This window comes from Enoplosus armatus, chromosome 11 (assembly GCF_043641665.1).
Source record: "Enoplosus armatus isolate fEnoArm2 chromosome 11, fEnoArm2.hap1, whole genome shotgun sequence".
Lineage (NCBI taxonomy): Eukaryota > Metazoa > Chordata > Actinopteri > Centrarchiformes > Enoplosidae > Enoplosus > Enoplosus armatus.
The window spans coordinates 12295844-12322484 of NC_092190.1; the positions used below are offsets into that span (position 1 = coordinate 12295844).

The following is a 26641-nucleotide window of genomic DNA, read 5'->3' on the forward strand; positions in this document are numbered from 1 at the left end:
GCGTTCACCGTCCATCGGAAATATCATAGTCAGTCGACATGAATGACCCGAATATCGTTGAATGCCAAGCAACTGGGAAAAATGCCTCTTGCCACGTTTGGGAGTTTGAGAGAGACCATAATAAGACACTGAAACATAATTGTAAGATAATACAATATGATAAATCTTATAGACGGTTACTTTGTGGTATGGTCAATGGTTATTTGGCATTGGTTCAGATTAGAGGTGTAACAATGAGGCAATTAATCGATTAGGAGATCAACAGAAAATTTATCTGCAACTATTGCATTAGTAATCGGATAATCATTTAAGTAATTTTACCATTAGAAATGCCAAACATGCTGGTTTTAGCTTCTTAAATGTGAGAATTTGCTACTTTTCTTTGTCTTACAACATGGTAAACTGTATATGTTTGGATTTATGGACTGTAGGTCGAACAAAACAAGCAACAGGAATATAGCACCTTAGGACCCAAGAAAATTATCGTTAGATGTATCCATAAATAAAACAAAGTTGCAACCCTAGGTCAAATATACTTAAGTTTAGGTATTTGTTTGGTGTGCATGGTTTTAGGTCAGGGCAAATATGAGGAATTTGCTTACTGTAATCATTGTAGGCTTCATAATAAAAGTGTTATTATTGTAAGATTTTATTCTCTTTCTTTGTTTAACTTTTAAAACCAGAGAATTAGTTACACAACTGACATGTGTCTGAAATAGGAGCTAACGAGTAGCACCTGAATGCACCATTTTACGTATTTCCCAGCATGCCCTGCAATATACGACTGGTTGCGTTATGCTCCATTGACTGTTGAGAGTGGAATTTACAGGCAATTTGCATAGCTGTTGCGAGATAACAAAATGAGTTCAGTTCTTCTACTATTACTAGGCTACTTGAAATATTCACGAGGACAGGAAGTCGTGCAAAAAACGATAATAAATAATAAAAAGTAATGCATGGGCAAAATTGGGCAATGGAAATCAACACCATCTTGGCTCAGAATAATGCAAGGAAGTGAACCAAAAGTCGAAAAACACAATTAATCAAACTTGTGAGTTAGATATCAGATTTTTATTTTTGCTAGTTGTTTACTCCTATATATTGTTTATTCGAGTAAAACTGGCAACTTAAACATGAGATGATAAAGCTATAGTTTTTAATTGCATTGTCTGCAACATTTAAATAACTATTTGCACTTATTAAAGCAGCATCATCATAGTGTCAAACTTCCTCATGTGTAAGGTTTGTGTCATGGTTTTAAAAGATTGAGAGTAACCTGAAAAAATGTGACTTCACTGTTTACCTCTCTGCCTCACCTCCACTCAGTCATCTGACCAGCGTGACTACTGTTTCCATATGGCACACAACAGTGCTCTTTAAATAATGATTTAACACAAAGTTGCAGAATGTAAATGTAGCAACAGTATTGCTACTTTATAATACAAATGAATGTTGGTTAAATTCTCAAAAAAAGACAGAGTCTGTGAAAAACACTTAAAACAGAGAGAGATTTTATTTGAGAAAACAGTCTTTTGTCAACAGGAATATTGCATCATGCTGTAAACGTAAAAATCCAGATGTTTGAGGATTTATTTCCCACAAGTATTAACTCCCAAAACAAAGTTCTGTAATGCACTGACTGCGAGCAATTAAGAGTCTAAGTGTATCACAGAACTTTATTTGGAAAGCCACAGTGCCACCTCATAGGTTTGTCCTTGTGCAGAGCCTTATCCTCCTCATGGCTGGGTGCTCCTTTAACCTGTTGTAAAGCACAAAAAGCAAGGAAAACAGGACATCCACATTGATTATCTCATTTTCCACCGTACAGACTTCAATGCAAAACAACTAACTACAAGAGAGAAAAGACTAGAAATCAAGAAGTAGCTAAGACTTGAGTGCTTCAAGGACTGGGCCTACAGAAAGGCTTGCTGTGTGGTGGGACCTCCCTAGAGTCACACAGGTAAAACAGGCCAGATGGAGTCTTTTTACACATTGTCAGCTCTCTACAGAAATTGTTAAATGGATAAATATCATTTGGGCATGTGAAATAGTTTATCCTGTAACACACCACACCAAAAATGACCCTAAAATGTACTTTCTCACCTCTTAAAGCTTGACCATCTGTTTGCAAAGTTAACATTGACCAGTCTCTATGTTAGCTGTATGAAGTTTCCAGTTTTGGTGATATCTTTAACTTCATTAGGATTAGTTCTCTCCTGTGCTGGTGTGTCATTGATTCTACCTGTTGAGCTTTAACAACTTTCTGAATTGAACACGTCCTTAATAATGAGCTATTCACTACACAATGTAGGTAGATATGATAGCAGAAGGCCAGCTGAGCTCCAGGGGTATTAAGTTCTGTCAGTTTGAAGGTAGTTAGGGCACTTGCCTCTTCAACAGCAATGAAGTGACAGCAACTTTAGAAGTGCAAAATAATAACAAAACAAATAGTGTCACGGCTCAATCATTATCTTGACAACGATTTACAAAAGAAGTAATATTCTAAAGTAAGTTATGCAAGTCATACTGTACCTGATGTAGGTAAAGGGACCAGCTGCAATCCAACACGAGGGGCAAGCAGTCTAGATCATAAAATGCAAAAGCAGAAAGCGATCTCAGGACATTGCAGGCCATGGCTGGATTCGTAGTGCAAACGCCTGTTTTCACTGCGGTTGGTGTCCGTCTGCGGACTTGCAGCGCTCTGATCGAAAGGTGGCTGCCGCCGCTTTTACCTTTTCTTCCCCCAGTCCTGTGCAGTTCACTATATGCAGCTGGAAGAATGTCGACGTGGAGCTGCCAAACGTGAACGCGTGTTCATGAGCGCGCACGAGGGGGAGAAAAAAAAAACAGGCTTTTTTAGTGTAATTTCACGCAGTGGCACAGTGAGCTGCACTCTAGTGTGAGGTTCTTCACAGATAGGTGCTACAGCCAGGACTAAGTCTGTCTTATTATTACCCTGACGCATTTCAAAAGTCACTTAATTAGATCTCGATCCGACTTCTGACTTACGCTGAGGTGTCAGAATGGTTCAAATATAATTAACTTTGATGAGTTTAAAAGCCTTAACAACTTTCTTAAAGAGTAGTAGCCTTCGATTGGAAGACAGTCAGTATTTTTTTTTTTTTGAGGGTACAAAATACTTGCACGTCTGTGCACCAGTAATGAGAGAAGTAAATACAACAATGCAAAAATACGCTGCAGTCCAAATGTTACTTTAGTGAAAGTACAAAAGTATGACCAATATACTTAAATCATCAAAAGTAAAAGTACTCATTGTGGAGAATGCCTTCTTTCAGTCTATATTGTTATAGTAGTGGAGTCATTTATTGTTGGGTTGTTTAATCTGTAGCAGTGGTAGAAGAAGTATTCAGACACTACTAAAATAGTAATACCACAGTTTAGTTTAATCTATAAAATTGCAACGTACTTTATAGACTTATCACGTGATTTGTATGTAAAATCTTAATCTGAAGTATAGTAACTACAGCTGTCACATAAATGTAGGCTAGTGGGGAAAAAGGAGAATATTTCCATATGAAATGTAGTAGAAGTATAAGTAGCATCAAATGGAAATGTACAAGGATAGTACAAGTACCTCAACACTACACTTAAGTAAAGTACTTGAGCAAAATGTAAATGTAAAAAGTTACTTTCCACCACTGTTGTACACCCTACTCGGTAGTAAGTTTATAATCACTTTATGTTACGCTACTCTTTATTATGTATGCTGTAGCATGTATGTTTATGTTGTTTATTTGGTTAAGTCTCTTGTAGGCTGTTCTTTAATATATAGCGTTATAACAGTTCATTATCGTCACTATGTCAATATAAGCCAATTAACATAAGCTTGTATCAAAGCCAGTGGTGGTAGGTCATTACATTTACTCACATACTGTACTGGTATGTAGTTCTTTACTTGAGTATTTCCATTGTATGCTGCTTTATACTTCTACTCGACTGCACTTCAAAAGGGAACATTTATTTAACAGCTAAAGTTATTAGTTACTTCTCAGATCTAGGTTTCACATCTAAAACATATGATCAGAAAATAAAACATCATGCATCTTTATAGATTAAACTACCAAAAAAGTAATAAGAAGCAGTTAAAATGAGCTCCGCCTTGACCAGCTACAACATAAAAGTACATGCTTACATGTCAATGCATCAATAATAATGATCAAAAAATATAATAATCCGCACTGACAGGGACCACTATGCATAATGATTACTTTCACCAAAGATACCTTAACTACATTTTGTTCCTAATACTTTTGTACTTTTACTTTACTTTGTAATTGAGTGCTACTAGTTTTCTTAAATAAATGATCTAAATGCTTCTTCCTCCACTGATCGAAGCCCATTTGTCTCCTCACAGCTTTGTGATGATCTCTCAGTTGTCAGTGGAGGTCTTCAGTGTTTCCAGGGGCAGTGGTGGACTATAACTAAGTACAACTTAAGTACAAATTTGAGCTTCTTGTACTTTACTTGAGTCTTCTCTTTTCATACTACTTTCTACTTCTACTCCACTACATCTCATATTGTACTTTTTACTTCATTACAATTATTTGACAGTTTTAGTTACTAATTACTTTACAAATTATGATTTTTGCAAACAAATAGCTTATATAATAAGATGTCTTGTTGTAAATTAAACTACCCGACAGTATATTCAAGTACAGCTGAAATGATTAGTCAATTAATCAATTAGTTGATTGACAGAAAAATTAATTGACAACTATTTTGAGTCATTTTTCATGCAAAAACATTTCATGGTTGCTCTGGGGTCGTGTGATGGGCATTTATCAATATTTTCTGAATTTTTACAAACCAAACAATCAATTGATTAATGGAAAAAAATAATCAGAAGATTAATTATTATTGTTGTAGCCCTATATAAAATAGCTCCACCTCAACCAACTACAAATCAAATGTAAAATCCTGCTTTTACATTAATGTATGAGTAATAATATTATATATATTAGCATAATCGTCACAGGGGCTATTTTTCTGGATTGAGTACTTTCATTTTTAATACTTTAAGTATATTTTCTGATTATACTTTACATATTGACATACTTTTTTAACATACTTCCACACTTTTTAACATACTTAAGTAACATTTTCAATGTAGGACCATTACTTGTATTAGTGTTTTACTGAGGGGTAGTAGTACTTAGTAGTAAGTAAAAGACCTGAATACTCCCTCCACCTCTGTCCACGGGACATTAGGGCCCCAGGGCCTCCAGCTCCACACCGGGCACGGTAACCAGCAGGGGGCGCTATGCACCAATCAAAACTCTTCTGATGACGGAGTTGAAATAGAAACAGTAACGTGTTTCTTTTGGTTTTATAATATGGCATCAACTGGCTTATAAGAAGCCATACATTTAAAATGTATGCTCTGCAAGATTGGGGTCTTATCTTTTAGTCTCTTAAATGGTTTTCAGACAGAGTGACAACCAATGTTTGTTTGTTCAATGATCAATGTATTATTATTATTTATTTACAACAGCGTGTACGGTCATTTTAATAGATTATTACAACTTTCAAACGCACACGATTACGTTGTGTAATATTGACCGGATGTTTCCTCGCTGCTCACACGCATGCACGCACACGCCTCATAGGCCGACGTGAGGGGGACGATCCCGGCGCCGCAGCTCGGTAGGCAGGGCCAGCATTTCCGTAATGTTCATTAGATTTAAAGGAAGCAATGTTTCCCACAGCTCAGCTGCTACGACGGACTCTACCGCCTTCGGACCGCTCGCCATTTTTAATCTGCCAATTTTGAGGAATAACACACACAATTGATCAATCAGAAGGCGTTTCTTTACGGCGAGACAGATCTCCATGATGATGGAAACGGAGGTGATGCATTCCAGTCAACAGGTAAATAGAGTATTTCTAAAAAGTGATCACAAGATGAGACAAACCGGCTGACATTGACTGTTAACTGCCTTTTTATACGATATGATAGGCAGACAGGGGCGTGTTTAAAGTTCAGGTGAACTTTTTAATGTCTGTTATACAAAAATAAGTAATCAATATATGGTGACAAGCTGGTCATGGCGCAGTTAAGAGATTATAATGTGGGAATGACAGCTCCAATGTGGAATAGACGACACATAATACACCGTGAGCCTGGCTGAGATATTAAGGCTGCCCTCTGTACCGCTTTCAGTTCTGCAAGTCATTCACTTGTGACGTTTTACCTCGACAGGAAATAAAATAAAACGAATCGTATTAAAATCCCCGGCCGATATCTTAGTGTTCGAGCTGTTACTTTGACTAAAATGACATTATTCCCTTCATCCTGACAAGTTTGGTAAACAGACAACCAAGACTCTCACGGGCTTTTTTCCCGTAACCGTCTCCCTCCTCCCTCCCCCGCCCCCTCCAAGCATGTGATACCATATCTGATAAGAGACACGCTCATTGTGGATGACTTCTTTAAAGGCTATACTGTTGCCCCTGTCTTTGCTGTTTTCAGTGTGTTCTGACATGTTAAAGAACCTCATAAACTCTAGACTTGTTTTCCCAGTTATGTTCCTACACATTGAATTATATGGTGAACTTGGAGTATCATTCATGTGATATGGCTGTACATCTTTAGTGTTTGGATAAACATGCCATGAGTCAGGGTCAGTGGAAGTACACAGTTGACTGATGAGGGTCTAAAGGGCTGTTTTGGAACATGTGTGTTTCATCATCCTTGGTCAAGGGTGGATGTCCACTGAAATGTGATGAAAGAAAGTGTAATAAACCACTGGAGTCAGGTCCCCTTTGAGGCCCTTGTGTTTGGCTGAAGAGAGGTAAATGAACAACCCATACTTATAAAGCACACACACTTTATGTCACTCCTCTATCCCCCAGTTTGGTAGCCAGAGGAACCATTAGCTATTACTTTGGCTTGTTGTCAAAATATGTCTGTTGGTGTTTAGCAAGTGTTTTCTGGTAATTGGGAGACGTGTGTCTGTGCTGCATATTTTGTCTCTGTTTTAAACTGAAGGCACATTGTTTGGCTTGGATAGCTGTGAAGCTGTGTATTGTGTGGCAGACAGGTCTGGGTCTTTTTATGAGCCAGTTTCCTTGTTCTGGTGCCAGTCCCAGGTCTTGTGACAGCCATGTTACTGATACTACACTGATAACTTGATCTTACCACCAACGCATTTACACAATCAATTTGGCATTAAAACTGAATATGTGCTATGATTTGTTGGTTCTGTGACATTATATAACAGCACAATTAATCAGTGACAGTAAAAGGGCTGACTGAACTTTCCCTGCTGCTCAGGCGACAGAACTGTGTTAGACATGGGATTATTTTTTAAGGGACTCGTATGACTTGTCTGATGAGTTTATAAGGTGTGACCAACAGACAATGGTGTGGGTTTTTTAGTTTGGAAAACATGGATGACCTCAAAATGTGTGTTCAGGCATCCCACTTGGATATTTTAGGGCACTTCCTCGTTCCTGCAGAAGCCATAATTCCCGGTTGTGCGCTCACCTCTCAGTCGGAGAGTATGACTTATAGTAGGCAGCCTTAGTAATGTGTAATCCTTCTGCGGTCATGCTTCTGATGCAACACTGAGGCAAAGAGGGTTAGTGGGTTGTTATTTTGCAGTGCCAGAGTTGTAGTCAGAAAGACTGTCAACAATGTCTTAAAATATGTACAGGTGCGTGTTTGCTATTATTATTATTATTGTTATTATTATTATTATTATTATTATTATTATTACTTTATGAAGGTCTATCACACACCCCATTTCCTTAAGTCAAATAAAACAAAGTAGACAACGTCATTACACAATATTTTCTCAGTTTCACATCTTCTTTATTGTGAATTCTTCTGCTTTGTGCTTTATTTCCCTTCAGCTCCCTCTTGGCTTCCTCCTGTCTATGTCTGTTCTGGCCATATGACTGACTGCAAGCATTTTGAAGCCTAACCCATAAGTTGTGTTTACACGCAAATCAGGGGAACAAACAAGTCACATGCCCAGACATTTTCTTGTGAACCCAGTATCTTGGGTTTATGCAACATCCCTGGGCCTTGCGACATGGTTTCCTTCTCTAAAAGAGTTCTGGTAAAAGACCAGAGGAGGGGAGCAGCACAGTTTATCTTTAGACATTCTTGTTTGAAAAGGCAAATAACATTCAGCCCGTGAGTGGAAATCTACAGGAAACAGTATTAAAATATCCTCACAGTTGTTAGTATGCTGTGTCGGCAGCACTCAACGTAATGTGTAAATACTAAATATGGGAGTATAAGTATGTTATGTTATACCAACCTTTTAGGAATATTACTGTTATGTCATTTGAAAAAAAACTCACATCTAAGCACCGTAGTACCATATTTTTTTAAACCAACTACAGACATACTGTACCTTTAACTTCCTGATTTTATAAATGCTATGAAATATGATCAAATATTTGGGTTTTACTTCATTTCGAGAACTAAACTGTAACATGAAGTCACGTATGCAAAAACTTGAGTGTGCCCTATTTGTGAGTCTGAACGTGACAAATGAATTCACACCTCAATGTAATTGGATGGGTAATGATCACTTCCCTTGGAAAGATGATCAAGTGAGGATACTTGTCTTCTGCTGGTGTGTGGTTGCAACAGGGGAAAGAGAGAAGTACATCCATTATTCATGCGGCTTCTCCCCCTTGACATTAGTGCCAGTGTTGTTGTCAGTGAGCAGACACTGAGGGACAGGGTGTGGCGGGTGCAGCAGCCACGCTTCACAGCAGGGACACTCATCCTGGCTCCAATGCTGCTCGCACTCTCACTGCAGGAAAGCATGGCTACGGCTCGCAACTCTCTAAACTGATCTGCGCCTCTCTTTCCAGGACATGAACCTGATTGACATACTGTGGAAGCAGGACATTGATCTCGGCGCCAGGCGTGAGGTGTTTGACTACAACCACCGTCAGAAAGAACATGAGCTGCAGAGGCAGCGGGAGCTGGAAGAAGAGAAGAGGCAGCATCTGGTCCGGGAGCAGGAGAAGGCCCTGCTGGCACAGCTACAGCTCGATGAGGAAACAGGAGAGTACATACCCCGCCCCCCGACCAGCGCCCCACTGCAGTCGGCTGTCACACCTCTGGAGGTTACACAGGTACATGCACATGGCCATCATTACTCATGTCAGAGGTAGACCACTCCCACTCATTTGATAGGCTGCAGCTATGTCGTAGCTAGGTAACCACCTCATCCTGTGTAATTACAGAAACACAGGTGGGTCTGTAGTTTTGCATCTGTGTATTTTGCTCTAGAAACTTCTCTACAGAGACCTAAGCTCTGGAAACCATGTGCTGTTTTTGCTAGGTGGTAAATTTAATCGTGTGTATTTTAACCTGTCTTGCAGAATGTCAGCTTCACAGAAGAGACTGGTGATGCCATGTCATTTGATGAATGTTTGCAGCTACTGGCAGAGACATTTCCTGTAGAGGAAACTGAGGTAAGAACATTCAATTATTACCACACATGTGTCAACATAGCTTGCAGCCTTTGACATTACTTTTAGCTGTATAAAAACGCTCATATTCTTGTGTTTGTCTGACAGAGCACCTCAGTTTGCCTGGACACAGCTGCTGTTTCAGCACCCATGATGTCCCCGGAGCTGCCAGCTCTGCTGTCGGCCACCCTCTCCCCAGGTCCACTACCACCACAGAGGATGTCCCCAGATTTGGAGCAGGCCTGGATGGAGCTTTTGTCCCTCCCTGAGCTGCAGGTATAATACATGGATTCTACTGCCTCAATGGCGCGTAGTTTTGCGTTGTGGAACAAATACCCAAAGAATGCATCAACGGCAGGAGCGCGGCATTAGAGGACAAACACTGTTTTGTTTGCTCTATGAGAATGGGATCTCATATGTGAGACAGGTGCACCCGGCTCATTCCACTGGGATTAGGTTTCATTGTCGAGACTTTTTAAAGAATTGGGGAGGTGGGTGTTCAAGATGTGATGCAGTTTATATGAGCTTCTTATAGCAGAACAAGATATCTTGTTCAAAGAGGGTGTTGCAGTTGTAAAGCATTTACTTACTGGCAACAATGTGAATATTTGTGCACTATTTTCAGTCACTGCCTTATCAGTTTTGTTTCAAGGCAGCTCATATTTGCATTAGCTGAAGGGTGGAGCAGTGTGCCATTTGTTGACCTGTCACTGTGTGTCAGAGTGGACTGGACAACCCTAACCATATAGCTTACCATCAAGCAGCACTGCATTAGTTGCTCTGGGAAGCTGCTGATAAGACAGATAATTTGGTTCTTGTAAGCTGCTGTTTGAAGATAACTTTTGTCTGCTAACTTCTCAGCAACAGCAAGCTGGGAGATTGGTGTTGGTGATTTCTGCGCTACAACTGGATATTTAGTTAGTCTTGGAAATGACAGAAGGTTACCTTGTTGTTTAGGGCAGATAACAGATTAAGCACGTTTCTTTTTTATGTTTGAAATGGAATAAGGCAAACCAATTTCATCTTATTTATCCCAGATTTCAATGTTTAGGTCTTGTAAAGAGGATAATATCACTTTGAAAGTGTGTCAAGTGGACGTCATTTTATAGAGATTGTTGGAACAACAGCACATGCATCCAATACACATACAATAAATGTTGCCATTTTTTATTCACTCTCATATTGGATTTAAACTTTTGAAACCTTTTCATTTCACACAAAACAAAGCAGAGTTTGGAACTGGTACTGCAATATGTTTATTGCATTTATTTAATAATTTTTCTCTTTCTTTTCTAGCAATGTCTGAGCATGCAAATGGAGGACACACTGGAGACCACAACATATCCTCTTCCAAACAGCCCAGAAGTACAGAATCCAAACTACACTTTTTACCCCATGACCAACCTAACAGATGGGGAAACAAACAACGTAAATGTTTGTCCTGCAGAGTTCATGAATACGTTTGATGGCTCTGTTCCCAGTATGGCCCCACCAGACAATCTCAGCCAGATGAAAGTGAAAGCTCCTCAGTTAAATACTAACTTCAGTGCAGAAAGTTACTGTGATATATTCTATCCCAACGCCATTCTGGAAGAGAGCGGTGGCCTTGAAGTAAATGAGAGTAACACAATGTCTGATATCCCAAATAAGCCTCCCTTCACACCAGTGGACCTTTATAGCCTCTCACCTGGAGATGCATTTGACAGAGGCAAACAAAATCTGACAGCAGAATTGCCAGACTCAGATTCAGGAATCTCTTCAAACACAAGTCCAAATGCTAGTTCACCTGGGAAGTCTGTATATGGAGATGGATCCTTCCTTTACAGCGATTCAGACATGGAGGAGATGGACCAGAACCCTGGAAGTGCAGAATCTGACTACTCAGAGATGTTCTCGATCAATTTCCAACCTGATGATTTTCAGTCAGCAGCAGTTTCAGTTCTAATAGGGCAGCCGCAGCAGCAGGAAAAGAAACCCAAAAAACACAAGACGGATCCTGCAGAGGAGATTGCCCACAACAGCGCTCCCTTCACCAAAGACAAGCGGAAGAAGCGCTCTGAAGTGCGTCTCTCCAGAGACGAGCAGAGGGCCAAGGCCCTCAAAATCCCTTTCACTGTAGCCATGATTATCAATCTGCCTGTCGATGATTTCAACGAGATGATGTCAAAGCACCAACTGAATGAGGCCCAGCTGGCCCTGGTCCGAGACATACGCCGCCGCGGCAAGAACAAGGTAGCTGCCCAGAACTGCCGCAAACGCAAGATGGAGAACATAGTTGGTCTGGAGGGCGAACTGGACTCGCTGAGGGACGAGAAGGAGCGTCTGCTGAGTGAGAAGAGCCAGAACATCACAAACATGAAGGAAATGAAGCAGCAACTCAACAGCTTGTACCTGGAGGTCTTCAGCATGTTGAGAGATGAGGAGGGGAATTCTTACTCCCCATCCGACTACTCCCTTCAGCAGTCGACTGATGGCAGCATCTTCCTCGTCCCTCGCATTAAAAAGACTTTCATCAAGAGCGAAGACAAACGCTGATCTCCTTTGTAGTATGGTACTGCATTATCATAGTACTACTATGCAATAACTTTGTAGTTGCTCAGCTTTAAAGCCTTGTAGCTCGGCAGAACTATTGTATAGTTTTTGCTCACTTCTCTTGAATGTTGTAATATTTTTGATATTTTACTTCTTTTCTACTCCCGATACCCACAGATTCTTTAGCCAATATTATTTGTAAATATATACATTACTTGCTTTTGAGATTAATAAAACTGTTACTGTATGTGTATATATATATATATTGTACATATCATTTCTGTATTCTAATGATTGCTTCAATCATTGTTACTTATATTTTATATAACTGTCCCTTTATATTTGCTGCCCAGGTTCTTTTTGTAAAAATCTTGACTTCTGTGCTTTTCAATAAACTGTTCATATAGCTATACGGCCTCCTATTTTCTGAAAACAGAACATTGTGTGGCGTGTTGGGGCCCCAACAACAGATTGATGCCAGATGTATATATTCTATGGATAGATTACATAACTTACCACATGTTCAAGTCAGTTCTTGACTTGAAGGTGCTACCAAAGCGCGTACAAAGCAGCAAAAAAGAAATATTGTACTAAAACAAAAGTGACTGGCTTAAACCACTTTCACAATCTGCCGGCCTTTTATTAGAGCAAGCTTGTTTGTACAGTAACCTAAATCTTTTAATACTGCGAAACTCCTGTCGCAAAAGAAATCACACCCACTGCATTCATTATGTTACACAACAAAGAGTACAATTGTTGAGCCACAGAGGAGTGTGCTCAGTGTGAACCATGCATGACAACTTCACAATGGTCCACCGGTGCAAGCATATTCAAAGGTAAAGCCCTGCACAATCAGTATCTGCTCTACGTGCACTTTCACCCTCAAACACCACCTTTGATCACCAAGCCCATTTTCTGCTCTCATGGCAAACTTCAGAGGGTGTGTGGAAAACTAACCTGGTGAACAGGGTAACAGACTCAAGGACGTCTGTGAATCAAGTAAATCAAACAGTGAAACCTTGACATTGAGAACAGTTGTATTGCACAATAAACTCTTATGGCTCAGAATAAAGTGCTTTTCAGAAATAAAACACTCAAGTCATGAAAAATGTTTTTATTTAAGAGCACAACTCACAATTCACATTTTACACATCTTACTGTAGAGCCATAGTTCATTGACGCTGGCGTGCCCCCCCCCCCTCCCCCAAGCACAGCTTTATTCTGTGTAATTCCTGTGTAGAAACACGATCCTTCAATTGATTGAGAAACACTGAGAAACATGTAAGCAGGTATTGTTTTTCCATTTTCAGACTGAGCTGACCTGACCTGCGTGGAATCCTAAAAGTGCATGAATGAATTCTTTCAAACGCAATTAAAATGTATAAAACCTAAGTATGTCGCAGGTAATAGTTCTACCATCGATAGTGCGTGAGACATGTTTGACAGGGACATCCCCACCTAATTTAAATATATATGTTTGATATGCATAGATATTAAAAATGTAAATGTATTTATAATCAAGATTTGTAATTGAAATGCATGTTTTAAACTTGCTCATGTTAAATAACTACAATTGCTACATCCTCAAGAACAGTAATTACAAGCAGAAGGTCTGGAGTTCACATTTTTTAGGGAAACCTTAAAGAATTTCCCATGACAAACTTTTTTGAACTTCGGGGGGTAAACAAATTGTCAGCACTTCATGAACATGTTTTTGAAGTCCTCTATGCTTACACCTCTGGGGCAACATGCCAATTACTAGTATTTGTGAATAGTCTGTACGTTGTATTCTTTATACCTGTAGGTTAGTTTCAACTTGTGATCACCGCTCCTGTTTATACAGTTCGTCCATGTTTTCCATATGTTCATTTGACAGCCTGTCATGTAAAATATATCTTTTAAAATGTTTTGTGATTTATGCAGAATTGACCTCCTTGCTTTAAAACTGGCCTCAAAGTGCTGATTGCAATCCCTTTTTATAAATTAAATACCGTTTGCATTATACCGCTATAAATCAGCCTTTGCGGTAATGATAAAGTTACTTAAGAGCTAAAAATCTTTTCTATTATGTTTAGATTGCTCTGCTTATTTACACAGATTGGTGAGGAGGACCGACAAGGTCCTTCTGATTTGTATACATTTCTTTATTCATACACACTCAGTGGCAACTTTATTGGGTACACATGTATAATCTAATGAACAACTGTTCTGCTGTAAAGTCTACTTTTATGATGCCTAATTGATTGTTTAAAGAAATTAAGTTTTAGCATTAAGGTCATTCTCAGGGGTGATGTTGTACTGAACTGCATTATATTGAGGTGTTTCTAATATTCTGCCCCCCTCATGTTTGTAAATGGGGGAGGACATGGAAACACCTCTCAATATATTTTAGTCCAGTACAACACCACCTTTACCTGTGACCTCGGTGATAAACATATAATCAAACTTAAATGTAAACAAAAAATGATTATAAACTTCGTGAAGGCAGAATTTACAGCAGAACTGTTGTATTGAATTGCACTAGATTGTACTGGTGTAACTAAGCATGATAGCATGATAATTTATTGTTTCCTAAGAGTGTTTCATCACTATCAGCTTTATCAGAACTATCTGACTGATAGTAAAAGGTAATAAAACATGGAAACAACATATCGTGCCTTCAAGGTATACCAAGCAGTGTGAAGGTCACAAGCTGTTTTGGGTCAAAGTGGAGAAATACTGGATGTCATCCTGCTCGGTTTACCTTAAAACAACCCTTGCACCTTGTATAATAACCATGTGCACTGTTAGATTACAATATGAGCAGCCTTGGATAATATTTTGAAAAAGTCTTACCCATCCAGAACCTTCCATGTTATCAGGTCTTTATAGATTTTCAGCAAGAAGAGAATTCCCCTTTCCACATCTGCAAATCAAGCAAAGCAGTTACTCTTACCTGCTCCATCTTCTTAAGTCAGCTTTTGTGAAATACTCACTCCCTTTTCTTGTTAAATGTCTGAAATCTAGCATTTGCGGGTAAAAACTGCAGTATCTCTGACTCAACAGGATCTCCAATGTGTCCAGGAACTAGTCTTTCTTCGCTAGCACCAGCTGCAGGAGGGTTTAGCTAGCCTTGAAAGAGAGATAGATGCTCACTACCAGGAACGACACTGCAAGCTTCCTCCATGGGCGTTGTGCTCGATGCTGCCTTCTCCCTTCTCTCTCAAAATGCTGACTGGTCCACTGTGCTGGGGCTGAAGACGTCCTGTCTGACAGTCATCTGCAATCTTCCACACTAGCGATGCTGAGGGCCCAACTGCAGGTGCTTGTGGCTGTTATAATCCTACTCGCTCAACACTGGCATAGGTGGTGTATGGGCCCTTGCCCTAGGACTACCCAAAACTCCCTTGTCATTGACTCTGGTACAAGTAAACACAGTATATATATATATATACATATATATATATATATATATATATATATATATATATATACACTATTTTTAACACTCTAAAAGTTCTGGACAGGCTAAACTTCAGTCACAATAAGCAGGCAACAGATATATTAATAACTCCTTTAATCTTTTTCTGTACCAATGACGCACTGAACTTCATGTTACTTTACTACACAATTTTATTCGGTCTTTTTCTACTAATCAAAATATTCAAACAATCTAGAATTTGGTTTTCTGGGAACAAGAGGAGAGAGGGATTCCCTTAATTCTAATCCAGACGGCTTATAATTTGTTGACACTGGTACTACGAAGGATTTACATACTGTGCTTCACATACAAAATCAAAAATACACTTGACACTTGAGCAATCATAACTTCAGAAAGAAAAATGTGAGTAATTCTAGCTCATCTGATGGCCTGATAACTATGCTATTTGACAGAAACCAGGTTAAAAGACAAAGGTTTAAATAACCAGCAGAAAACTAACTCATATAAAAAAAGGAAAAATAAAGATATTAATAACTGACTTTAGATAAAAAACAATTTACTCTTTACCCCTGATACCATAGGCACAATACACACACTTCAGACGCATAAAAGGAAAAGTTGCTTCGGGAAACATCTATCACAATTAGGGAAGGGTATCATCTGCACTCATGTCTTGTGTATACAGTCCTTCTTCCATAAACTTCTCCGATTTAGCTGCAGTAATGTCTGACTTGTGTGTTCCTCTAATGCTTTCAGATGACTGCCTCAAAGTAACCTGCAGCTTTCCTGACAATTCCTTTGCTCATCTCCTCGCCTCTCCTGCTAAGAACTGAAGCCTGTTGAATGGATACAGGATAGAACAAATAGTTATTCTGCACTTTCATGGGCTCACTCTGTACTGTGCTACGAGGGTGGTGTGAAACTGAAGGCAACTTACCAAAGCATGAAATAATTAATATCGCCGTGAGCCGTAGCCACCTCCGCCGCCGCCGCCAGAGCTGTAGCCACCTGCAGTTAAGGATTGGTCATCGCCAAATATGTTAGATACTCCTCAGGAGAAATGATGATGTTATATCACTGGATGGGTCATTTTGAAGTCTGGTCGCGACATGTGGAGTTGGAGGGTAAACTCACCGCCATAGGGTCCACCTGAGTTTCTGCCACCAAAGTTGTTTCCCTTCATGGGCCCATAGCTGGACTGCTGTCCACCATAATTTCCAAAGTCGTTGTAATTTCCACCCCCTCCATATCCTGAAGATGTGAGTGTCAAGTTTAAGGCAAGTCTTGACTTCAAGTGTCTAGAAGTGCACGTTTTCAATGGATTACACCTAGCACTTCAACAGTCTTACCTCCATCATTACCCCCGTAACCTCCATCGCAGCTACCACCAAATCCACCACCCTGGTTGCCATACCCTGGACCACCACCTCCATAGCCCCCCCGGCCTCCTCCGTAACCTGGTCCTCCACCATAATTTCCTCCAGGCCCTATAATAGTGAAAAACAAAGCAAGCTTAAAACGTAACCTGTCTTATGGAATGGAATTACATTACACACTTCTTAATAGAAAAATGTTTGTTCACCATTGTCAAAATCATCGCCATAGCCTCCTCTTCCTCCACCGTAACCACCTAAAAAAATAAGGGTAAAATGTCTTATGCATCAAAACTGTGGAAAATGTGTTTATTCTTGCAGCCTGTCCACACTAATGTAGGTTCATCTGAAAAATAAGTTCTCTCTGATTGGCCTGTTGTCCACACTAAGAAAACTTTGTGTAGCCACATATTTTGCATGTCAGTAAGGCCTATCACCTACATGTTCTGTCACTGAGATATAAATCTGTCTGTTGCCAAGACCAAGCTGAGTAACCGGTTTTACCAAAAGATTATGGCCATGCACCATTTAGTTGTTGTTATTTAAAAAAAAAAAAAAAAAAATTCAGGAAGAAGAGGTACAACCATTTAACCATTTTTTGGGCGTTTCAGTGGGGATGCGAAACTTTGATCTGTAAAACTCTTTTGACACGTGAGCACTACTATCAAATGTACCTGCAGTAGTGTGGATAAGGACAGAGGCACTTTCATCTGGTATGTTAATACTACTCACCTCGGCCAAAGTTGCCACCACCTCCATAATTACTACCTCTCCCCATGAAGTTTCCAGATCCTCCACTCCTGCCTGATATGAGGAAAGGTGTCATTTTAGAGATGTGTATAGCACAAAACTGTGCATACAGTATATACAACAATGGTCAGCAAGTATAACTTAATTCTGCATTTGATGGTGTGCTTACCCCTGTTAGTGGATATAGCACTCATTTCCTGTTTTGAGAGCGCTTTCCTGACCTCACAATTATGGAAGTTGATTGTGTGGAATTTCTGGGCTGTGACGGGGAAATAAACAATACACTTTCATACCATTGCTTGATGTTTACTAACAGCCTTGTTAACTCTGAAGTCTAAACAACCACATACCAACAATTTTGTCTACAGTGTCATGGTCATCGAAGGACACAAAGCAGAATCCTCTCTTCTTCCCAGTGGAGCGTTCTTCCATGATGTCAATGCATTCAATCTTTCCATACTTCTCAAAATGCTCCCGAATGTGGTACTCTTCAGTGTCCTCCTTGATGCCGCCAACAAAGATCTTCTTCACTGTCAGGTGGGCACCTGGTTTATTGGAGTCCTGAAACAAGAGTGTATTGATGAGCACAGACCAAACAACAATATTATTGTAGAATCTGCCTTCTGGTCTGGGATATGTTTACCTCTCTGGACACTGCTCTTTTGGGTTCAACAACTCTGCCATCTACTTTATGAGGCCTTGCTTTCATAGCCTCATCAACTTCCCCAACAGCGGAATACGTTACAAAGCCAAACCCTCTTGATCGCTTGCTGTTGGGGTCCCTCATCACCTGGAAACAGCAAAATGACACACAATATACAACAGATCGTTTATATTTATACGTTAATGTTTATAATTATTACGTGAGGTCCATTTTGACACAGATCACAATAAAAATACGTACCACACAGTCCGTGAGACTCCCCCATTGTTCAAAATGGGCCCGTAAACTCTCCTCCGTAGTTTCAAAGCTCAGACCTCCAATAAACAGCTTTCTGAGCTGCTCAGGTTCTTTAGCTTCATGGTCCTATAAAGGCACAACAAAAACACAAACACACACACACACACACACACATATATAATGGCAGCTGTAAATACTGTTACAGGACTCTAGTAGTAGAAACATGCAGCATGGTTACATAACGTTACTGTGCTCCAGCAGCTGAAAAAGAAATGCTGGCACACACAAAAATCTCAATCACCCGATGACCAGGCCATAATGTTACCGACAGACTGAGCTAACAATAAACTGCATTGTCGTATATAATTAGGCTGTCAAATAATCAAACCCAGTGCAATGACAAAATAATACCATGGCTAAATTATATTTATATATCTTGGATAAATATATATATATATGAATAAATATGTCTTCGCAGCAGAAAACGAGGCCCACAATCCATAATAAAAGGCTCAGGCCAGCGTTTACAGCTAGCGTTAGCTTGCGTTATTAAGTCCCATTAATCTACTATGACGAGTAACATGGGTTAAAGACAATCAAACAACAATGTTAATTTCACAGTCAATTGAAACAGCAACCCAGCACAGAGTTATCCGGAGGTGACACCTTCAAGTTAGCTTGTTTTCATTTTGACCACTGTTAGCTTCGCTGCAGCGTTAGCTCCCGTAAACAGCGCTGAGTCTTGAGCTACGTTGAAGCTACAGAGAAGGCACATATTACAATACAACACCGTGCATTCCCTCACAAATGTTACATAAATGTTAAAGAGTAACCACAGTTTTACTAAATTTTTCAACAACAAAAAAACGTATTAAATTTGCAACGTTTGCAAGCACCTCACCTCCATTTTGCAGATGTCCACAAGAGCAGAGCAGAGCTGAGCGGATCACGTGACGAGGACATCGGTCTGGCTGTGCCACGGTCCTCCTGGTGGCCAATACCCGTCCATCCTGGATTATAAAACTATAGCATATGTTAGCTGCTGTGGTTCATGTATACAAATTATCATACAAAAGTGGATGTAAATGAAGAATTATTTCCTGTGAAGTGTGAATGTTAAACACTTTATCCCTTTTTGTTGACTGACTTCATGCAATGAAAAAAAAAGAAGATGATTTGCGCCATCTACTGGTTAAAGAGGGATACGTCTTGGTCTTGACGGAATAATAAATCCTCATCCACCCCTTGAATTGTTTGGGCAGACCTCAGTCCATGATGACTGGGACATTGAATTTAAAAGAGATCTACTGTAGTGCTGTTAGCCTGATTCAATCTAAATTATCTTTGTACGGTTTATTGTCAAGCACAAATAAAAACACAACATTATATAACAGTATATGACATTGCACATACTGTACATACTTTCTGGGTGTATATGTGTATAGATATAAATGTCTATACGTAAAGCAAAAGTGCCTAAAGCCTAAAAGTTAGGTCAAACTTTTATTTACACAAAAGCATGTGTTTAAAATAATTTATTTGGATGGTACCAATTAGTAGAATATGTGACTGAGTAAGGCTAGCGCCCTTGCTACATGTCCTAATTGACCAGTTAGGGTTACTACTGGACTCCCCTCCTACCACCCTCTGCACAATGTGTATCTACACTGGTGCTTCAAAGTTCACATTAAGTTTAGTGCAACCAGTTTTTGTGCTCAGAAATCATACTTAGTTTGTGGTAATTTTTATTCATTCAAGTTTGTACGAATATGCATGCATGTATGTGCAACATGTAAACACAATAAAAACAAAAGCAATAAAGCTCTTAAAACTACATTTTGATGCAGAGCCCCTCTACCAGACATGGTCTGAAAATGAACCAATAATGAGGGACTCACCTTAGTTGATATTGCACTCTACTGGTGCAAACTCACTCACAAATCTGCCATTAATCAAATTACCAAAACACACTGACATGCAGTGAGCCTGGGGCAGATGCACAATATCGGTATGATGGGGATGCAGTAGGATCTCCACAGCAGCAGCATGCACTGTACACTGTACACCATAACAAGCATAAGTTGAACCATAATATTCCTGTTTCTTAATGCATTTCTCCAGTGTGATTGCTGCAACTCAACTCCTTGCCACAACATAATGACTCAGTGTTTGTAACTGATACAGCTGATCACAAAACAGTTACAGAGGGAGTTACTTTCAATATTCAGAGCAGTAGGCTTATGTTTGTATTTGTGGGAGTTCACGGTAAGGCTATTTCCAGAAATAGAACTACAATAAGAGGCCCTATAGTCACTGTTAAGTTGATTCTGCAAAAGACTGTTTATTCGCAAAGTCACTACAAGTCCACCCTTACCAGCGCTGAATGAAAGACACTCAACAGGACACTGCAGTTGCTTAACAACGCTACCAACTGTTAAGGTCAAATGACCTTCACAGAATTGCATATTTGCTGACGTGCTATTGTATCGTATTGTAAGGATTTATTATGTTTATCTCTGTTAGCAGCATCACCTCAAGTGGCACTCTGATCGTTAACTTTCATTTATGCATTCATTCTGTATAATGTTGGCATAATGTTACTGATTAAGCAGCAATTTCTCAGACCAAACGGCCTCATAGCATTAAAACATGTAATATTCATCTGTGATTGTGGAAACATGACATACATCTGTGTTTTCAGTTCAAGTTAGATCTCTCTGTCAAGGATACTTGATTGGACAAGTATGATCTATGAGCCAGATGCTACTGAGCCTTGTTGAAGCTGACCAGCATCTCCAAATATATGACTGTTTTATGGCTTAGACAATGTCTGTCATTAACTTTACTGTAGCGTGTGAGGAAAATACAGCCCCAATAAAAAGGGTAATGTTTTTCTGACACTATTAATGATGAGTATATATGATCAGTCCATAGTTCAGATACAAGAGGCAGTCTGTGTTCGGCTCCTTTTATTCCACTGCAGCTACTGTATTTACTCTATACCTGCTCTGTTCCTCTTATTTTTATTTATTTATTTATTTAAATATGTACGAACGAGTTAATCACAGCTAAATGACAATTATTTATTAATCTTCTAACGAGAGTGAGGAATTGGTGACATAATTTCTTCTTCAGAGCATATACAGTAGGCCTTAGTTAGGGATCATCATTGAAAGCAATAATACCAATATCCTATATTTATTGCTTTATTTATTCATTTCTTATGTCCTGCCATGCGTGAACATGTGAAAACCATGTTCTCCTCTTGGAAAATTGGACCCTGTTGGACCATTTGAGGCTGGGGATGGCATTGCTGACAATAAAAAGACAATATTTTATCTGTATATTTGCAGTGGATGCCTGTTCAGCAAGGCCAATGTTGCACGTAGCATCTGAAGCCTGCGTGAGCCACTTTTGTTACAGTACAGCAGAAGGTTAGGGTATTAACCAAATGTCATGGTAGTTTGATTTTTTTCTATGTCTGTATTGGAAAAAGCAGGAGTTATAATCCAAACAACTAATGAATTATGTAGTCATGCAATAAAAACTCTCCAGACCAGATTCTGTGTTTAATTTCTGTACTAGAAACAGATAGGTCTCTGATGTCCATGACACTGTAGCTTTGTGAGTGGGATTATTTGTATTGTCTTGTTTTTGAACAATTATTGCTGTCTATAAACTAACTTTAGCTCCAGACATGAACTTACTGTTGCACACCTGCTGTTCCGCTGGAATGAAAAGCTAAACAAACACTGATTTTGGCAAAATAGCGGACGTATTGATGCATTGTATTCCATTTTTCACTCTGCAGTTTGAATTTGTTGAATTAATGTCAGTACATTTGCTCAGGTATTGTACTTGAGTACTTCCATATTTTATTTGATACTTCTACTACTCCTCTGCGTTGCAAGGGAAAATTCACTCCACAGTATTTATTTAACAGCCATAAAGCAAAATATATAGCTGCTGTACATTTAATAATTAATATTAATACATTAATATTTTACATGCAAAATATATGATCCTTTGCATTTCATACGCTTATAAAATGCAATTTATATGCATTTTATATACTTATAAAATGCAATGCCTTGCTATTAGTTAAACGACTCTACAGCATATAAACTAGTTAGAATTAGCTCTATCTTGACAAAATGCTGAATACACATTAATGTATCAGTAATGATAATGAAATAATAGATAATGTCACACTGACAGGGGCCATTCTGCCTGCATTATGAATACTTTTGATATTTTAAGTATATTTTGCGGATGTACTTTTGCTTAAATAACCTTTTTAATGCAGGATGTAGTACTTTTTAATTGTGATATTGCTACTTTTACTTAAGTAAAAGACCTGAACACACCTTCCACCACTGTCATTGTATCTGAATCCTCTCCGTGGTTAAAAAGAGCAAGTATACATGTGTCATTGCCTGATTAACCCTAACCCTAACCCGATTGAAATGAGTTTGAGAATCTCCGCTTGAAGCATTGAGAGCAACTTTATTAATAACACATGTGCAATTTGGCTTATTAGGGTCAGCAAACAACACTATAATTAGATATGTATGTAACTTGCCAGTAGGTGAAGTTGTACTTTATTTTGTGTTACATTTTGGCCATTATCATGTCCCTAACAGACCTGTGACCACAGTGAACAAATGCTGCAGGCTTGATAAATAATCTCATGATTGAAAGTCTACATCTGAGATTTGCAAGGAGGAGCTGAGCTGAAGGTAGTGAGTGTAGTGAGAGTAAACAGTACAGTATCAGCCTCTCACAGATGTAGTTTGATGGATGCTCTGTGTACACCTCCACGCCCCAACCCCCGGACAACATGTTTGTTTGGTTGTTGATCACACCCCTCAGTCTTTGTACCTAACTGCCCCCTGACACAAAGTTATATCACAGGTCCCACACACTGCTACCTGCCAGGGATATTTCTATTCTGTGCACTTGTGGCGGCTGCTTTGTCCTTTGTGTGCTTTTGGGTATTTAACACTGCTACGTATGCCAGCAGGCCTTCAGCTATAGGTCCAGCAATAGAGAAGTGAGATTTAAATGCAATTAGAAGTTCATTTGCATCAAATGGGGTAAAAAATTGATCAAAGTAACAGTTAATGACACCCATAAAAAAGTCTCAGTTTGCTCTGATTTACCATATAACTGTACAATCTCAGTCTTGATTGTAATTTTTTCTGTGACAAATGAGTGATATAACGACCCCCTGAAATAGAGGGGGACGACATCCTGGTGTGGACTAAAAGGCAGCACTTAGAACCACGATTAAATAATTAATACAGGTTTTATACCCATTTTACACCTCAAAATTATGGTTAGTCGTATATCTGAGACACAGCGGCTGGGGAGTACCATGTCAGCAAAAAATTTCATGTACAGTAAATCTTTGTGAGGGAGGAGTCGGTGGCTGCAAATCATCTGTGAGGTGTGGGATGACATGAATACAACCTTTCCCCCTTTTATTCTTGTCAGGGGGGCAGGGGTGAGTAGAGTATGGAAACACACACACACACACACACACACTTATCAAATTGTATATCTTTTCACCTTTGTATCACTTTAATTTGATCATATCAATAGAATTAATCAGCACAGGTTCAGTTATAGAGGAAGTGATCCAACAGTAGGTGGCACCATATCATAATGCTCTACACAAGGTGCCAGCGTCAAGGATCATACAAAAAAGACCTACTAAGCCTGCAGGGTTTCCTTTCCACTAAATCCACTTAATCCACTCTGACCAGTATAAAAATGACCTTTTCATGGGAACAATGGACCCACATAAGCCCAAACAAAAGCCTTGCAATTTACACAAAGCAAATGATAACTACATTCACAATATAACCTCTCAAATGAGGGCCATATTGTGCCTGATTCTCCTTTCATTTTCAGCAACCTCTAGATGGCACCATGGTCCATGAAAAGATGGGCCTCTTTTTTTCAAATTCATATCACCTTGTAAATGTCAAACAATATTCCTCCATACTAAATTATTATTTTTCCCTTGTGCCACATGTCTGGCTACTTGATTATCTGCAATCATCTCGAAACATTAATTATATTTGTTTCTATTTGTTTCCGTAATTAATGTAATTATGGGGAACACATTTTTATTATTGGCCTATTATCTGTTGCATAGCAAAATTATTCTTTATTAGGGGGATTGTAGCAAAATTATTTATTTAAAGCATTACTTTATCAATTTGGAATATTCTTAAGACATAATAGTGTATATTGCAACTGGTTTTATTTCCTTTTTTAGCTACACAAGCCACATGTGTTTACCTTTTATCATCCTCTTATCATTTGTCATATTTTTCATGAACTTAATGTCCCACACAAACCCTAACCCTCACTGTCTGTGGTGTCTGGGGTGTTAAGGTTGACCTTGTCCTGAGAAAGCGTGGACTTGGCTCCATGACTCCATTAGGGAAGCCTGCCTGCCTGGGTTTGGGCAGACGGACGTACGCAAGTGGAAACTCTGAGGAAATGGAGATTCAGGGCAGGGAAACCAGGGAGTCAATTTAGTCACTGTCTACTACCTTTTCGCATGCAAGTACAAAGCCAATCTCACACGACGGTGTTGACTACAATCTCTCTCTGAGGAATTTAGGGAAAGAACAATTCCTAGCATCTGTTTCCTGTTCACTTGTATAGAGGAAATTGGGTGTAAATCACACCAAATATAAATAGAATCAGCATTCAGTTTACAGGAGCTAAAGTTGGTTACAGTGGCCTTGCATTTTGGTTCTCTCTGTCACTAAAATGTGTGTGTATCTGCAGGAAGAGTTGAAAGCGGACATATCACTGTATTACATGCATCACAAGGCATTCATGTGCTTTATAAACTAAAAACATAAAGCAAGAATGATTTGTTTTTCTACATCACCCCAGAATTACATTGTTTGCAGGATAACAGTATAAAAGAAAAAATAATCCTATTTTTATTGGGACAATTCTGTATTTTCTGTATTTTTAACTAAGTATCCCTATCCTCATACAATATGACTACACAGCATGCAGCATAATGATTATAAGAGGGGTTTAGAGTCCAGGATTATGGTTATGTGGCTCAGTTAAATTGAAAAAAAAAAATCTCAATCAGTGGTACACTAAATTAGCCCAATTAACACAAATATGTTTTAAATGGTTAAAATTCCTTGCTTTGCAATGATAAGAGATGAAAGTCATAAATGTCTTAGTATGGTCTTGTATTAAATAAATAAATAATTATATCCATTAGCATATAAAAAAACCCATTATATTTATTGAGTAAAGATTTAGTAAAAACGTGTGTATGTGGGTTTTCTTACTGTCTGAAAGTCTGGTGTCAAGAATGTATAATGTAAAATTGTGTTAACATTGAACTCGACCTGTAGATATATGGAAATGAAGACGATACCCCATGAGAAGTATAAGCTAATGTATTACTGTGTGTAGTGTTACAAAGAACTTCACATTTCTTTAGATGTAGTCTGTCTCTATAATTTGTATAAATGAGCAATGTTGTCCATGTTCACCCTCATGTTATTTGTTTTGCTTGAACTCCTAAGAGATTCAGATACACTGTTTTCAAATATCTATGAACATCTATGCACTTAGTTTGCTTTTTAATATTGACTGATTCTTTTAGTCTGATACATGGTGGCCATCACACTGTGTATTGATACTGTCAGACAGGCCAGGACAAAGCCTTTTTAAATGAGCTACAGGTCAGCATGGGCTTGGAGTATTTTTCTCCTGTATATGGACAGATAATTGCAGGTTTTCTCCAAGTGCTCTGTGGGAGCAATAAAGTGTGTTAGGTTGTTTGGCTTGTCAATCCTCTTCCAAATGAATAATGCATTGATAGGATTCAAGGCATTTGTGTCGAAGTTGGTCATAAAGTCAGTACAAAAATACCAATCAATCCAGAAATGTGACCATTTCTTTTGCATTTTTAAGCCAGTGGCTGTGACCTTCCTTATTGCTTCTTGTGAGAAATAGAAAGAGGTGGAGTGATTATGCAAGGAAACAGTCCAATGCATTGGCCTATTGATGTCCAGAGAAGAGACGCAGATAGTGTGGTGTAATAAAAACCTTTATTTACAGCTCCTCAGCGGAGAGCAGCCGAGGAGTGCTGTGTTTCCCTCTGGCACTAATTGACTGCCTGCAGCAGGAGAAACATAGACTCTCACCCCT

The 26641-nt window shown here is 39.0% G+C and overlaps 2 protein-coding genes across 2 annotated transcripts; one reads left to right on the plus strand and one right to left on the minus strand.

Annotated features, from left to right (window-relative positions):
• The first annotated feature begins 5743 nt into the window (after positions 1-5743).
• nfe2l2a (nfe2 like bZIP transcription factor 2a) lies at positions 5744-12387 on the plus strand. The gene is made up of 5 exons (XM_070914154.1): positions 5744-5889; positions 8854-9120; positions 9370-9462; positions 9568-9735; positions 10756-12387. Exons 1-5 carry the CDS (start codon positions 5851-5853, stop codon positions 11992-11994), a joined length of 1806 nt encoding a protein of 601 aa, XP_070770255.1. The 5' UTR covers positions 5744-5850; the 3' UTR covers positions 11995-12387.
• Positions 12388-15532: 3145 nt separating this feature from the next.
• On the minus strand, positions 15533-19365 carry hnrnpa3 (heterogeneous nuclear ribonucleoprotein A3). The gene is made up of 11 exons (XM_070914106.1): positions 19338-19365; positions 18440-18562; positions 18179-18325; positions 17886-18096; positions 17705-17794; positions 17518-17589; positions 16995-17042; positions 16762-16899; positions 16547-16663; positions 16350-16420; positions 15533-16248 (listed from the first exon to the last, which is right to left on the minus strand). The coding sequence occupies exons 1-10, from the start codon at positions 19341-19343 to the stop codon at positions 16365-16367; spliced, it is 1008 nt and encodes a 335-aa protein (XP_070770207.1). The 5' UTR covers positions 19344-19365; the 3' UTR covers positions 15533-16248; positions 16350-16364.
• Between the last annotated feature and the right edge of the window lie 7276 nt (positions 19366-26641).